Source organism: Pleurodeles waltl, chromosome 3_1 (genome assembly GCF_031143425.1).
Source record: "Pleurodeles waltl isolate 20211129_DDA chromosome 3_1, aPleWal1.hap1.20221129, whole genome shotgun sequence".
Taxonomy (NCBI): Eukaryota; Metazoa; Chordata; class Amphibia; order Caudata; family Salamandridae; genus Pleurodeles; species Pleurodeles waltl.
Genome location: NC_090440.1, coordinates 530,733,515 through 530,746,598, shown reverse-complemented (window position 1 = coordinate 530,746,598; position 13,084 = coordinate 530,733,515). Strand labels below are relative to the sequence as shown.

The 13,084-nt window shown below is 44.1% G+C and overlaps 1 protein-coding gene across 1 annotated transcript in view; it reads left to right on the top strand.

Moving 5' to 3' along the window:
* Window positions 1–13,084, top strand: part of CILP (cartilage intermediate layer protein) — a 167,036-nt gene that overhangs the window by 79,529 nt on the left and 74,423 nt on the right. The window contains exons 3-5 of the mRNA XM_069222834.1: window positions 590–685; window positions 3,905–4,174; window positions 5,073–5,261. Of these exons, the coding sequence (XP_069078935.1) occupies window positions 590–685; window positions 3,905–4,174; window positions 5,073–5,261 (555 nt within the window). The remainder of the gene's footprint in view (window positions 1–589; window positions 686–3,904; window positions 4,175–5,072; window positions 5,262–13,084) is intronic.

Below are 13,084 nucleotides of genomic sequence, written 5' to 3'. Positions count from 1 at the left end.
TTTTACTTTTCATTTTTAATTTATGTGGCAAGAAAAGTCCAGTTAGGAATTTACAACGCTAATAGCAATAACTTGAGCAAACGTGAGACCCATTGCATTGCAATTGCTTGTATCATTTGTCTTTCTGTTCTGGAATTAATACAATTTCCCCTAATTTGTGTTTAAAATAATAGGAGTGGTTGTCTAAAGCTAGGGGTTTTAATGTTCAGGCACAATCTCAGAGGTTTCCTAAGGATGAGCACGCAATACATTGGTAAAAGCCTCCCCTGGTGACTGAACCAAATGTATAAAACACCCCTGGGTTGCAGGAGTTTACATTATTTATTAGAAGATTTAAACATTTTTTGGACTCAGGTCAAAAAATGTGAAGCTGCTTAATCTTGTGTATGAACTCTACAGTTCTCTGGTACTGAATGTTGCATGCTACAGCAAAACACTGCTACACTGAGCCTTCCCTTCCCTGAGCTGCCAACCAGGAGTTCAGTTTCTTGGACACATTTAGGTTGCTGTAGGCGGGAGACTACAAAACCATGACAATTGTTATGGTTTATTTGTACAGTCTGTAATATATGTGTGATATCTCTTGCAGGAGCTCAAAAAGATGCAGGTCTGCTCAGCCACTCGGCCAAAAAACTACAAAGTGGGAAAAAACAAATTCAAGTATGGCTGAAGAACAGCACATCAGGTGAGAGACGCAACATGGCACCCTGTGAAACCGCCCAGGGCCCCTAGGAAATGTGATTATTTTTCATTGTTAGGCCTCCAACTTGCACGCAAAATAGAAAACATAATGCACACACATATATGGAAGAAGGGCATCCCTTTTAATATAATTGCTAAAGAGATAAACAGATCCTGAGATGAGGAGCATATACTGTACTTCTAGCGGATTAAATCATCAATATTCATCAGTCTGTAGATATAGATATATTACTGATGCCACAATTTAATAAACACCATGGCAAATAACTTTTACTGAGTGTGCTCTAGCTAACTATTTGAAGATGGAAAAGGTTTAATCTATTTATGTCTGTGGTGCTGTTGAGGTCAGTTTAGGCATTAAGGCGCTATACATGAGCTATGTCAGCAGTAAAAGAATATAGCATTCTAGTCTGCAGCAGCAGGTTGTCGTAATTAGGGCCTGCTCCAGAATCATTAGAGGAGGACCAATAACAACAGAGTGGGACTTTGATGGAAGGCACAGCTGGCTGTATTAGAATATTCCACCAGAAGAAAATGGAATGAGGCTTAATGCAAGCAGCCTCTTTGTGTTATTTCATTGTATTTCATATGCAGTTAAAAGAACAGCAAAATAGTTACAGAATATTTTGTTCTTTCAGCCCTTCTTTGATCTCACCCCCAAACTCACTGACCGCCACCTTCGTTGTGTTCAGGACCACAGTTCCTATACTTTTTTATGCACTTCGACCACTGCCTAGCTCCTGCAATATATGCAAATTATTGACATTGTGAGCCGTGAGAGGAGGGACAGGAACCCTTTGCTCTTTTCCCACAATCACTGCCTATTTCGTTCCTTTTTTGCAATCCACCCATCTTAAGGCGAAGAGAAGGGGAGACCAAGGCCATGGAATGGAGCACAAACATGTTGATGGCAATGAGCTCTACAAGTGTTTATGGCCTATTGCCACCCCAGTGCCTTCAGGGGACCTCTCAACATTCCAGTGTCCTAACATAACCTTGGCCTGCAAGTAGTTGTGGGTTCCAGAAGTTTTTTTTCTGCTGACCTGTGTCTGCATCACTATGTATACATTGGTCTACATGTGAGTGAGTGAGTGAGTGAGTGAGTGAGTGAGTGAGTCTCAGTGAGTCATTCACAGAGTCAGCCACTCACCCACTCATTCAACGAGTCATGCGTTAACTTTGTAATTGTTGTGTGTCATAAATTATATTTTTTATATCAGTACTACTTCCAAAGTTATGTAAATTAATCAGCATGCCAAACGTCTTTGTGCCAAAACGCCAGGAGTATCAGAGGAGTCCGCTGGCATCCTTTAACCCCGATAACATCACAGGGCTCAGGAGTAGAAAGGGCTGCTGCACCTGGCTGCCCCATTGACTGACGGTCATGTTACTGTCAGGACAATACTTAATGTCAGAAACAGATAGCCAGGTTGTGCTGGAAATACCGGATGGCTACACCGTTCAGCAACATCTGGTGATGCATTTACTGGTTCTACAAGAAGTTGTTTTTAAGCAGGACATGAGTCGAGGGTACACGGAGGTAGGCGGCGTCTATCCACTATTTTCTTAGCCTTAGGAAACCTATTTTTTTCACTACTGCCATTCATTTGAGCCCCACTAAAATATACAAAGCTTGTCCCTGTGTAATTTTCAAACACCGGGACACATTCAGCAGCGCCTGCACGTTGTCTGCTTTAGTTCAGGCGGGGAAGGGGCTTGTCAGATTTCAGCTGGGCGCATAACAAAGGCCGAAGTTAAGGGGCCAGCAGTCCTCATATTGTTGAAGTATCCTGGCAGGGAGCTATGGGGAGCCAGCCCCACACCTTAAAACAATGGAGTGCATGCGTTTGACTTTATTCAGTCCCTGTATATAAGAGTTATGCATGCAGTATAAGAATGTCAGATGTGTCAGTCTATACTGATTTAAATACCACTGCTTTGTCTATTTCATTTATAGCGCTACTCATCCCAATGAAAGGTGTCAGTGCACTTTACATCACATTGTATATTGACAATAAACCATGTGAGTGTAAATCAATGTACAGGATGTGTTACACACTATATTGGAAGGATTACATTTTATGAACTGCAAGTAACAAAAGGATCTCTATGTTAAAAGCATTAACCCACTCTACTATTCACATAAAATAAAAGTCTATTATCTGCATGTTAAATTATGTGCTTTGAGGGAGACAAATTAACCCTCCATGATACTTTGATTCAAAACTGGAACTAGCAAAAACACAGATCTCTTCAGCAAATATATTAACCTCCAGAGTCATTTTACCATTACTGTTATTCCCTGAGATTTAGTTGCCACACAAAGACCTGTGAAGCATGTACCTTAAACCCTTAAGATATTTTAAAATGCAGACTTTGTAACCAACTAAGCAGAACAGATTTACTGTCATGTTTCCCCTTGTTGCCAATTTCGTTCTGGAAGAATTAAAAAAAAAAATGTAAATGTTGAGGCCCAAACTTTGCATTCGGCTTGTGTCACTTTTTTGGCACAACCCCAACGTAATGCGCTCAAATGTACTCATGATGGACCTACTAAACATATGTGTGAGGTCGTAAGATCTGATGTCACTTCTTGTGATGTCAGGTCCTGTGAGGTCATGGGTTATGATGCCACTTCCTGTGATGCCACATGTAATGTCACGCGCAATGATGTCACGCACTGTGGTCTTGCGCCATGATGTCACTTGCATATCGCCTAACTTGGTTAGTCCCCATTTTAGGACTTGTGCCCCACTCTTAAGAATCCAGAGTTGGAGGCCAATCACAGTGCAATATTGTTTGCCAGTCTATACATCTATCTATTCCTTAGTTTTATGATTTAAGTAAAACAATGTCAAAAAATCATCATGCGATATGTCCTTAAATAGTTTGGTACGACAGGAATTTCTAAGACTGAACTCTTATTTGGCACTAACTCAGTTTTCATACAAGCTTCCGAATATACTGCTGAGAGTTTCCATGCAAATCTATTTCACTTTATTTTGAAACTGATACAATATAAATCTTTTGATTGTGTAAAGTTGTTCCCTTTGTAAGGGAGTAAGTACAGTGAGTAACTAAACATAAAACAGAGACGAAGGACTGAAACTTGAGAACTTTCCGTTGCCTCGTGGAGCTCTGAAATTGCCTCGTTGATGTAATACGTGGTCATGTTTGCTGCCCTCTCCATTTTGTTTCTTAGAGCCCTGGGAGTGGACAAACTGGTTCAACGTCGACCACCCTGGTGGCAACGGAGACTACGAACGCCTGGACGCGATTCGGTTTTACTACCGGGACAAAGTGTGCAAGGCACCGATTAGGGTCGAAGCCAGAACCACTGACTGGATCCCGGCAGAGAAGACGGGGGAAGTGGTGCACGCCAGCCTGGCCCGGGGGTTCTGGTGCATCAACAAGGAGCAGGTGACTGGCAAGAACTGCTCCAACTACGCTGTTCGCTTCCTGTGTCCTAAAGGTGAGTGCCCAGCTGGCTCCTGGGAACGCGAGGGTGTCAACCCACTTAACCACGTTTAATACCTTGTAATATTTGAGCTGGAGACATTTTTTTGTTAACATTTGCAAATTATGCTGCAGGTGATGGATTATGTGGCAAATGCGGCTAATCCATAATTATGCGAAGAAAGCCTCGGATGTGGGATTGAACAGTTCTAGTGGCCCTCCTAATTAGATGTCAGTTTCTGTCCTCTAATACCACGGGGTGTGTACTAATGTACCACTTCTGATGCACTAAAATTCTGGTGCACATAAATTGTAGCAAATGCACGTAATATAATAGTCTCACTGCAGACACTCTGAAGTCGTGCAGCTGGAACATGAGAATCACACCGGAAGTGCACAGTTTGACTGCACTTCTATTACACCTGCTGCAACCACACATCAGATGTTTCTGACTAGCACTCCAGTTTGGCAGTAGTTGTACTCAAAATGCGCTGTTATCGTACACTTCAGAGTCCCTGCATTTCTATTGCGCTTGCACTGAAATCACAGCTCTAATGACGTAACGAAACTTGAGTGCCCCCCCCCCCCCCCCCCCCCTTGCACAGTACATCGCGGGCCACCCCTCCGGACTTACGCAGGAGCTCTGAGGCTAGTACCGTGCTGAGGGAGGCCCCTTGAGTTCGGGGCCTCCCCCACGGGGGCTGCGGGGGACTTTGTTACACCACTGCACAGTCCGCGTGTACTGGAATAATACTGCAGATTCGTAGCAACGTAAAACGCAGTGACCGATGCAGTGGGACAGCAGCCACAGCACATATTGGAATGTTCCATTATAATGTAATCTTGTAGGCGGTCCCTTCACATTCCCATTCCCTTGTATCTGAGATCCCTGCGCTCATGTTACTGTATTTCAGGTGCAGTGCCTGCAGACACTGAAGAGGCCTGGTCTCCGTGGTCCTCGTGGAGCGGGTGTCCTGTAAGATGTGGAGAAGCCGGGGTCCAAACCCGCACCAGGACCTGCATGGCAACAAGTCCGCTTGCGGCCCACTGCACCGGGCCAAGCGTGGAAGGGCGTCTCTGCGAGGGAGTCTCCTGTCAAGCAGGTACTGTGGCCCCGCCAGGTCCAGGTGAGACCACACGGTGTTTTGGCTGCTCACAGGCAAAAAGCATTTACCGTTTTGCGATGCCCTGCTGCATGTCATTCTTCCTAGTGCTTTATGGTTAATGTAGTCCTTTAATTTCTAACTCATTATCATTTAATCTTCATTTGAAGAATCTAAAACAGAGTTTTTTTCCTTCAAGCTGAGCAAACGACTATAGCTTTAATATAAAGTGCCCATATCAATGTACGTGAATGTGAGTAGTTTGGCTGCTTAGAGTCGCGTATAAAATGCATACACTGCACACTCCTGCCATCTAGCGGTTGTCAGAAGAGAATGCTTCTTAATAGAATAGACTTTGCTTCTGCTTGTGATGAAATTCCTCACAAGAGGTCTCCCCTCCAATAAACAGTGCTTAATTTGAGCCGGTGGTACCAGCACTTATTTTTTAGGGCTGGCACTTATTTTTCTGCCTCAAGCATTTACTGCGAGCAAAAGACACATATGGGAAAGACGGAAAAAGAAGAGACATGAAAAAGTGTCACAAAGAGAGAAAGCAGAAAGCTGCAAGAGTGAGCTGTAGGGGCAGCAAGTGGCTGTAAATCGATTTAAGACGCTCAAGATGACTTTAGGATTACCCTGCCTCAGTATTCTGTGCTCAAAAATTTAATTGGAGCAGCTTGGGCACCTGCACGTTTTTAATTGCAAATTAAGCACTGGCAGTAAGAGGTGTATAGGCAAATTTGAGCCATACAAAAAATAAGAACTGAAAGCAGACTTAGCTTTGGAACTGAAACTATTGAACCTATCTATTACTTACTGGTAATATTAATTGCTCTGAATCAAGTACTCCTCTTAACAGTCTGAACTATACAGGTGGATCTGACCCAGACAGCCCCTGGCACATCAGTTCATTTTCAACCATAATCCTCCTACCATTTCGAACTTTCCAATAGGACTGCTCCCTCCCACTGACACATGCTGCTTTCACAAGCAATGAGAGATCCTGCTTTCACAAGCAAAAAATCTGCGGTGCCTTATACAGGAGGGAGGGTGAGGATACGGACTGGGACGAGCAGCACTTGATTCGGAGTAAGGAAGGTTGCTGGTAAGTAAAAGGTTCATTACCTTCCCATCAGTGCTCTTCAATGATTGATGACATAAAAAAGCCTCCAAGGCATCAATAACATTTTCTAGTCATTTATTTACCCACTTGTTTTTTTTTACCTGCATACACTTACTTCATTGCAGCTCACATGTAGAAAAATGGAACAAGTCATCTGCGTGACACAAACGTGTTAGGCATGGGAGAAGTGGTGGCTCTACATATCTCCTGCAGGGAAACCCCAGCTACATTTGGCCAAGGAAGTGGAGACTAACTTGGTAGAGGGACCCTGCAAATTCTCTGAAACTACAAGCCCAGCTAAGACATAAGTCTGTGAGATAGCCTGCTTGACCCATCTACTCAGGGTTGCTATTGTGACTTTCTTCCTCTTATTCGTAGGACTGCAGTACAAGAAGAGTATCAGGGGAACAAAAAGCATTTTGTTCTTTGGAAACAGATCACTAATGCTATTTTAATTGTTAATGATGGAGGAATAATAGTTGCTGATCTTTCTCAAGTACTAGTAGCACAAAGTCCTGTGAACAAAGAAAATGATTTTGGACCTTAGGTTTAATCCTAGGAATAGATCTCAAGATCTTAACCAGAAGCAATTTTGATAGGGATAATTGATCACCAAGGAACCCAGTTTGCCTAAACATTTAGCCAACATTGCAGCTAAAGCACTTTTGCTGAAAGCCATGAAATTTCTGTTGTATCTAAGTAATCAAACCGTTTCTCCGGTACATCCTTAAGCCCAACAGATAAATCCTAGATAGCAGTTGGAGTATTAACTACTGGCTGTTTTAATCTGAAGCTCTTCAAAAATTTGATAACTAGCAGAATGACTAGTGATATTCCTATATGCCACTCTGAAGCCTCTAATTTTCACCCACTGGGGCAACAAAGTAGAGAGGGATTACCCAATGAGAAAGCATGCATCAAAAACCCATTATCTGGAACTGGTTGTATGACCACTTCAAAACCCAAAATCTTGGCACCACATCTCAGAATTTCTACAATTTTTTGAATAAGGCATAAGCATTGAAGGCTTTTAACAAGCATAAATGGCAGTACCAACTTCCTGAGAGCAATCTATCTGCTGGACAGGCGCGGCCCGTCCTTTAGGGCGGAGGGGCCACGCCCCCCCCCACCTTTTGCCCCGCATGAAGAGTGTCTGTCAGGCTGAACAAAGGCCAGCCTTATAGACACTCTTCATTTTCAGCTCAGACAGCCAGGAGTGAGACATGCGCGATTTGCGCAGACTCCTGGCTGCCTGAGCTGAACTTAGCTGGGCTGAGGAGGTCACAGCTCCTATGGGTGTAACCTCCTCGGCTCAGCAAAGGTGCCTCAAGGTCCTTTCCCTCAGTGACTAGGTGAAGCGTCACCCATTGACTTCGACCTGGGCGCTTCAGGTTTAAGCCCTGAAGCGCCCAGGGCGAGTGTCAATCAGTGACACTTCGTCACAAAGTGGGGAGGGGTCAGCAGTCTCACTGACCTCATCCCACTCTGTGACGAGGCTGAGACTGCAATAAGGGAAGGCAGCAGTCCCAACTCTCCTGGGACCTCTGAGGCTGAAGGTAAGTGTGTGTGTGTGTGTGTGATCCTTTAAAATGAATGTTCGGTGCGTGCGTGCATGTTTGAATGTTATGAGTGTTGTTAATGGATGTGCGTGTGTGTGTGAAAGAATGAGTGTGTGTGTGATCCTTTAAAATGAATGTTCGGTGCGTGCGTGCATGTTTGAATGTTATGAGTGTTGTTAATGGATGTGCGTGTGTGTGTGAAAGAATGAGTGTGTGTGTGATCTTTTAAAATGAATGTTCGGTGCGTGCGTGCATGTTTGAATGTTATGAGTGTTGTTAATGGATGTGCGTGTGTGTGTGAAAGAATGAGTGTGTGTGTGATCTTTTATAATGAATGTTCGGTGCGTGCGTGCATGTTTGAATGTTATGAGTGTTGTTAATGGATGTGCGTGTGTGTGTGAAAGAATGAGTGTGTGTGTGATCTTTTATAATGAATGTTCGGTGCGTGCGTGCATGTTTGAATGTTATGAGTGTTGTTAATGGATGTGCGTGTGTGTGTGAAAGAATGAGTGTGTGTGTGATCCTTTAAAATGAATGTTCGGTGCGTGCGTGCATGTTTGAATGTTATGAGTGTTGTTAATGGATGTGCGTGTGTGTGTGAAAGAATGAGTGTGTGTGTGATCTTTTAAAATGAATGTTCGGTGCGTGCGTGCATGTTTGAATGTTATGAGTGTTGTTAATGGATGTGCGTGTGTGTGTGAAAGAATGAGTGTGTGTGTGATCTTTTATAATGAATGTTCGGTGCGTGCGTGCATGTTTGAATGTTATGAGTGTTGTTAATGGATGTGCGTGTGTGTGAAAGAATGAGTGTGTGTGTGCTTCCAGCCCAACCCCTCTCTCCTAAAGCTGCCGGCCGCCACTGCTGCTGGAGGGCTAGCCTTCCCATTTCCATGCTGTTAGGCGCAGATATCTCAGTTGTGTCAGGTCAAGGTTAGAAACTGAAGGGGCAAAGGATTTAAAGGGAGTTGAAGACAATGTCCTTCTGTCAACTGATCAGTGGAAACCATGGACGAGGCCAATATGAGGCAGTCAGATTACCAGCACCAACTCGCTCCGAAACGTTTGTGAGACTTTCATAGGGAGAGGCACTGGGAGCGATGCAAACAGCGCCCCTGAAAGCCATGGGATCGGCATCGCATCCACCGCCACAATATTCCGGTGTCAGGTTTCTACATAAAAGTGCTCCATAATAGCATTGTTCACGGATCCAAATAAATCAAGCCATGGTATTACAAGCGTTTCCACTATTATCTGAAATTAACGAGGGCTTAAATAAAATGGAAATTATTTTGGTAGAGTGCAAATTAGGCTGTCCGCTTGAATGTTGTCCACACCCAGGAAATATGTTACCCTGAGAATTAACATGTGACTTTCTGCCCATGAAGCGATGTCTGTGGCAATTATTGCCAGGGCCATGTTCCTTGCACCCACTTACCTGTTCAAATAGGACTTTGCTACATGGTTGTCATTCTCATCAATACACTAGACATTTCTAGACGAGGAACAAATGTCTGGAGAGCATGCCATACAGCCGTCAACTCCCTCCAACCTGAGGAGTATGATAGCTCTGCTACAGACCACTCCCCATTCTCTTGCAACCCTTCTAGAGTTGCTCTCCACCTCCATGAGCTTACATTTTGGGTTACTACCAGAGGGTTTGGATATTTGAAAAAGATTCCCTTTTTTTAGGTTACATCTGTCTAGCCACAAGTAAAGGTGGGGCTTATTTCCTCCAATACCGTGATTAGTGTCTTGTTCTCCTGTTTCACCGGCAACCAATAGTGAGTTGCCTAAGGAACCACTGATGTTGCTGTCGACATTAGGCCATGGATCTGTAACCAATGCCTCGCTGTCACCATTTGTAAGGATAGTATTTTGTAACACTTCATTCTGCACAGATTGAATCTTGTTTTATGGCAGGACATCTGCCTTCTGAGTGTCTTTGGGTGCCCCATTTTTTGTTTTCTTCTGCTCCAGTAGAAGATTGGACATCTGGTACTTAATGGTGAACCCCATGTTCTAGTCAGGGATATACTTCCATCATAGTGGACAATCATCAAGGTATGAAAATAATTGTATGCCCTATACTTTCAGAGACGCAACAACTGGTGCCTGTACCTTCATAAACACGCTTTGTGATGATACCAGTTTGGAAGGGAGCACTTAGAAGTGAAATAGCAACTCCTGTATCGCAAATCTAAGATACAGTATTGTTGGCTGTTCACTGTTATCATCAAATGGATGTGTCTCATGAAAATCCAAGGTCTCAAGTAAGTCCCCCTTTTAACATATTAGAATTACCATCTTAAGTACCAACATCCTGAAGGCAGTGTAACATATAAGTTTGTTGACACATTTTAGGTCCAGAACTTGCCTCTACTATCCCCCTGGATTTTGGAACCAAATATATTATTGAATGCAGACCACACATTCTCTACCAATACATTAGCAGGACTATGTCACCCTTCTGCAAGAGAGTTTGCACTTCCAAAAATATTGCTTGTCTTTTGCTTGGAACTCAGGGAACCAGACTGGAGCAGAAGTGATGTTCTTGAGGGCGACCTGAAATCTCTATGGAATACCAGTTTCGTATGATGTCCAGAATCCATTGATATGTTATCATGTGTTTCATTCTGCATAATACTTTGATAAACTGCCTCCAACGATCACCCCTGAATACTCAGAATTTTTTTGTTTGCCAGTTATCACACTATGGTTGGCATTTGGAGAAGAAGACAGCCCTGACTTTGTAAGGGAAATTCCTTGTCTTGTAGTATTTGAAAAGGCTTTCTCTGCAAAAAAAGATTTTGTTGATGTAGGGATTCAGAAGAGATAAAGCATTTTCCTCTCTTCAGCTGACTTCTTCACCATTTCTTAAAGCTGAGCATCACACATTTTATCACCCTTTAACAGGAAAAGGTGAATTAGTGATCTTTGTGATTGCTCCACTGTTAGACTTGGCATCCTCAGGATGGTCTTACCCCAGATATTTTGCCTTTACCTCCTGTTCTGCTGCTGTAACCTTTTGTTGGCTTTAGGACTCTGAGCACTGTACCACTGCTAACCAGTGCTTCTCCCCCAAACATGGTAACACTGGTGTATCTATCACTGGCATATTTAATTTACATGTAAGTTCCTTGCAAAGTGGTATACCATAAACCCAGGGCCTGTAAATTAAATGCTACTAGTGGGCCTGCAGAACTGACTATGCCACCCACTTAAGTAGCCCTGTAAACATGTCTCAGGCCTGCCACTGCACAGTCAGTGTGTGCAGTCTCACTACCACCTCAACTTGGCATTCAAAACCTCTTGCCAAGCCTTAAACTGCCCTTTTCTTGCATAGAAGTCACCCCAAGGTAGGCCCTAGGTAGCCCATAGGGCAGGGTGCCATGTATGTAAAAGGCAGGACATGTACATTTTAGTTTTTTGTGTCCTGGTAATGAAAATCTCCCAAAGTCGTTTTCAATTACTGAGGCCTTCTCCTCTCATAGGCCAGCATTGGGAATTCCTTAAAATACCTTGCCACTTTTAGAAAGTGGACATTCCCCTGCACTCACTGTCCTGTGTGCCCACAGTCTGTCTCCAATACATGACTGGCATGGGCTAGGTGACAGCTGCACTTGTGCATTCCCTTCAGTCACTCACAAAACAATACTCAACTGCATCTGCACTCATCTGCATGCAGATGGGTCTTCCTGGGGTGGAGGTTGGGAAGGGCTCACAATTACTGTTCAATGGGTAGTGGCCTGAGCCCACACCGAGGAGCTGGTTACCTCCCACTGATATTCCGGAGCTGGGGCTGGGCTTAAAGAGAGACCTGTGCACTTCGCAGAAAACGTTTGAAGCCATCCCCCGCATTAATCGCACTTGATAGTATAAGTACTGGGTCTCTGACCCACTCAAAGGCATTACACTTCTGAATTGAAGAAACCTGCTGTGTGAAAGGATTGCCACCTTGCTAGGACTGACTGTTGCCAGGAACTGCTGCTTTGTCTCATTGTGCTGCCCTGCTAATCTCTGCCTCGCAGCCCAAGACTCAACAGCTAACCCTACAGTGACCCCAAGGGCTTGCTGACCTGCCTCTCATTCTTTTAAGGGTCTCTAGGACATCAAAGACCCCTGAGTATCTTCTTTGCAACCTGCTGCCTGCTTTTAGCAACAACCCAGAGTGGCTTTTTTGCAACCTGCTGCCCACTGTTATCAACAACCCAGAGCAGCTTCCCTGAAGCCCACCCCCCTTCTCCAGGATCGCAGAGTGGCTTCCCTGCAGCCCGCTACTTTCTTGTCAAGAATCACAGAACTGCTTCAGTTCGACTGGCCACCGGACTCCCTCCTTAACTCTGAAAACCAATGCCTGCGGAGATGATTCCCCCTGTTGTCTCTGGCCCCACATCCCATCAGCCTCCTTATTACTGTGATGGGGGAGAAGTTTTACCTGGGGACAGAACATCCGGTCACTCTCGGTGAAGAGCGCATCCTGGTTATGCCCGTATTATACCTTAACAAAGCACACTCACATCGCAGAGTGCACCCCACCATCTTTTGTCCTATAACAAATTACACACACTGTTTTTTTTTAACATTGTAAAGCGAGATTTCTTAATTGGTTGTTTGTCGCTTTGGTCTCATCCTAATAATAGATAAAGAGTGTCTATTTTCTCAATACTGTCTGGAGTCGTTTTGTGGTGTTCTCATTGTGACTACTGAAGGGGGATTGCACAAATACTTACACATTGCCTTCTAAGTTAAGCCTGCCTGCTCTGTGCAAAGCTACCAGAGGGTGAGCACAGGTTCATTTAGGTTGTGCATTTTGCCTGACCCTGACTAGGATTATGGTCCCTACTTGGACAGGGTGCATACCGCTGCCAACTAGGGACCCAGTTTGAAACATCCACCTTCCAGAGCTTCAACCATAATATCCTGCTTCCAGCTACTGATGCTTCAGCTGACATTTTGGCTGCTCATAAAGACCCAACAGTGGTGTCACACAGAACCTGAGTTAGTTAAAAGTTCCAACTTATCCAGAACTTCAGTGGGAACTTTCCTCTCCTATAAACAATTACATAACTCTTGAAAGTCTTAACATTACCTTTGAGGCAAATGCAGGATATATGTCGGCTCTCACGGCATAATGTATTGTG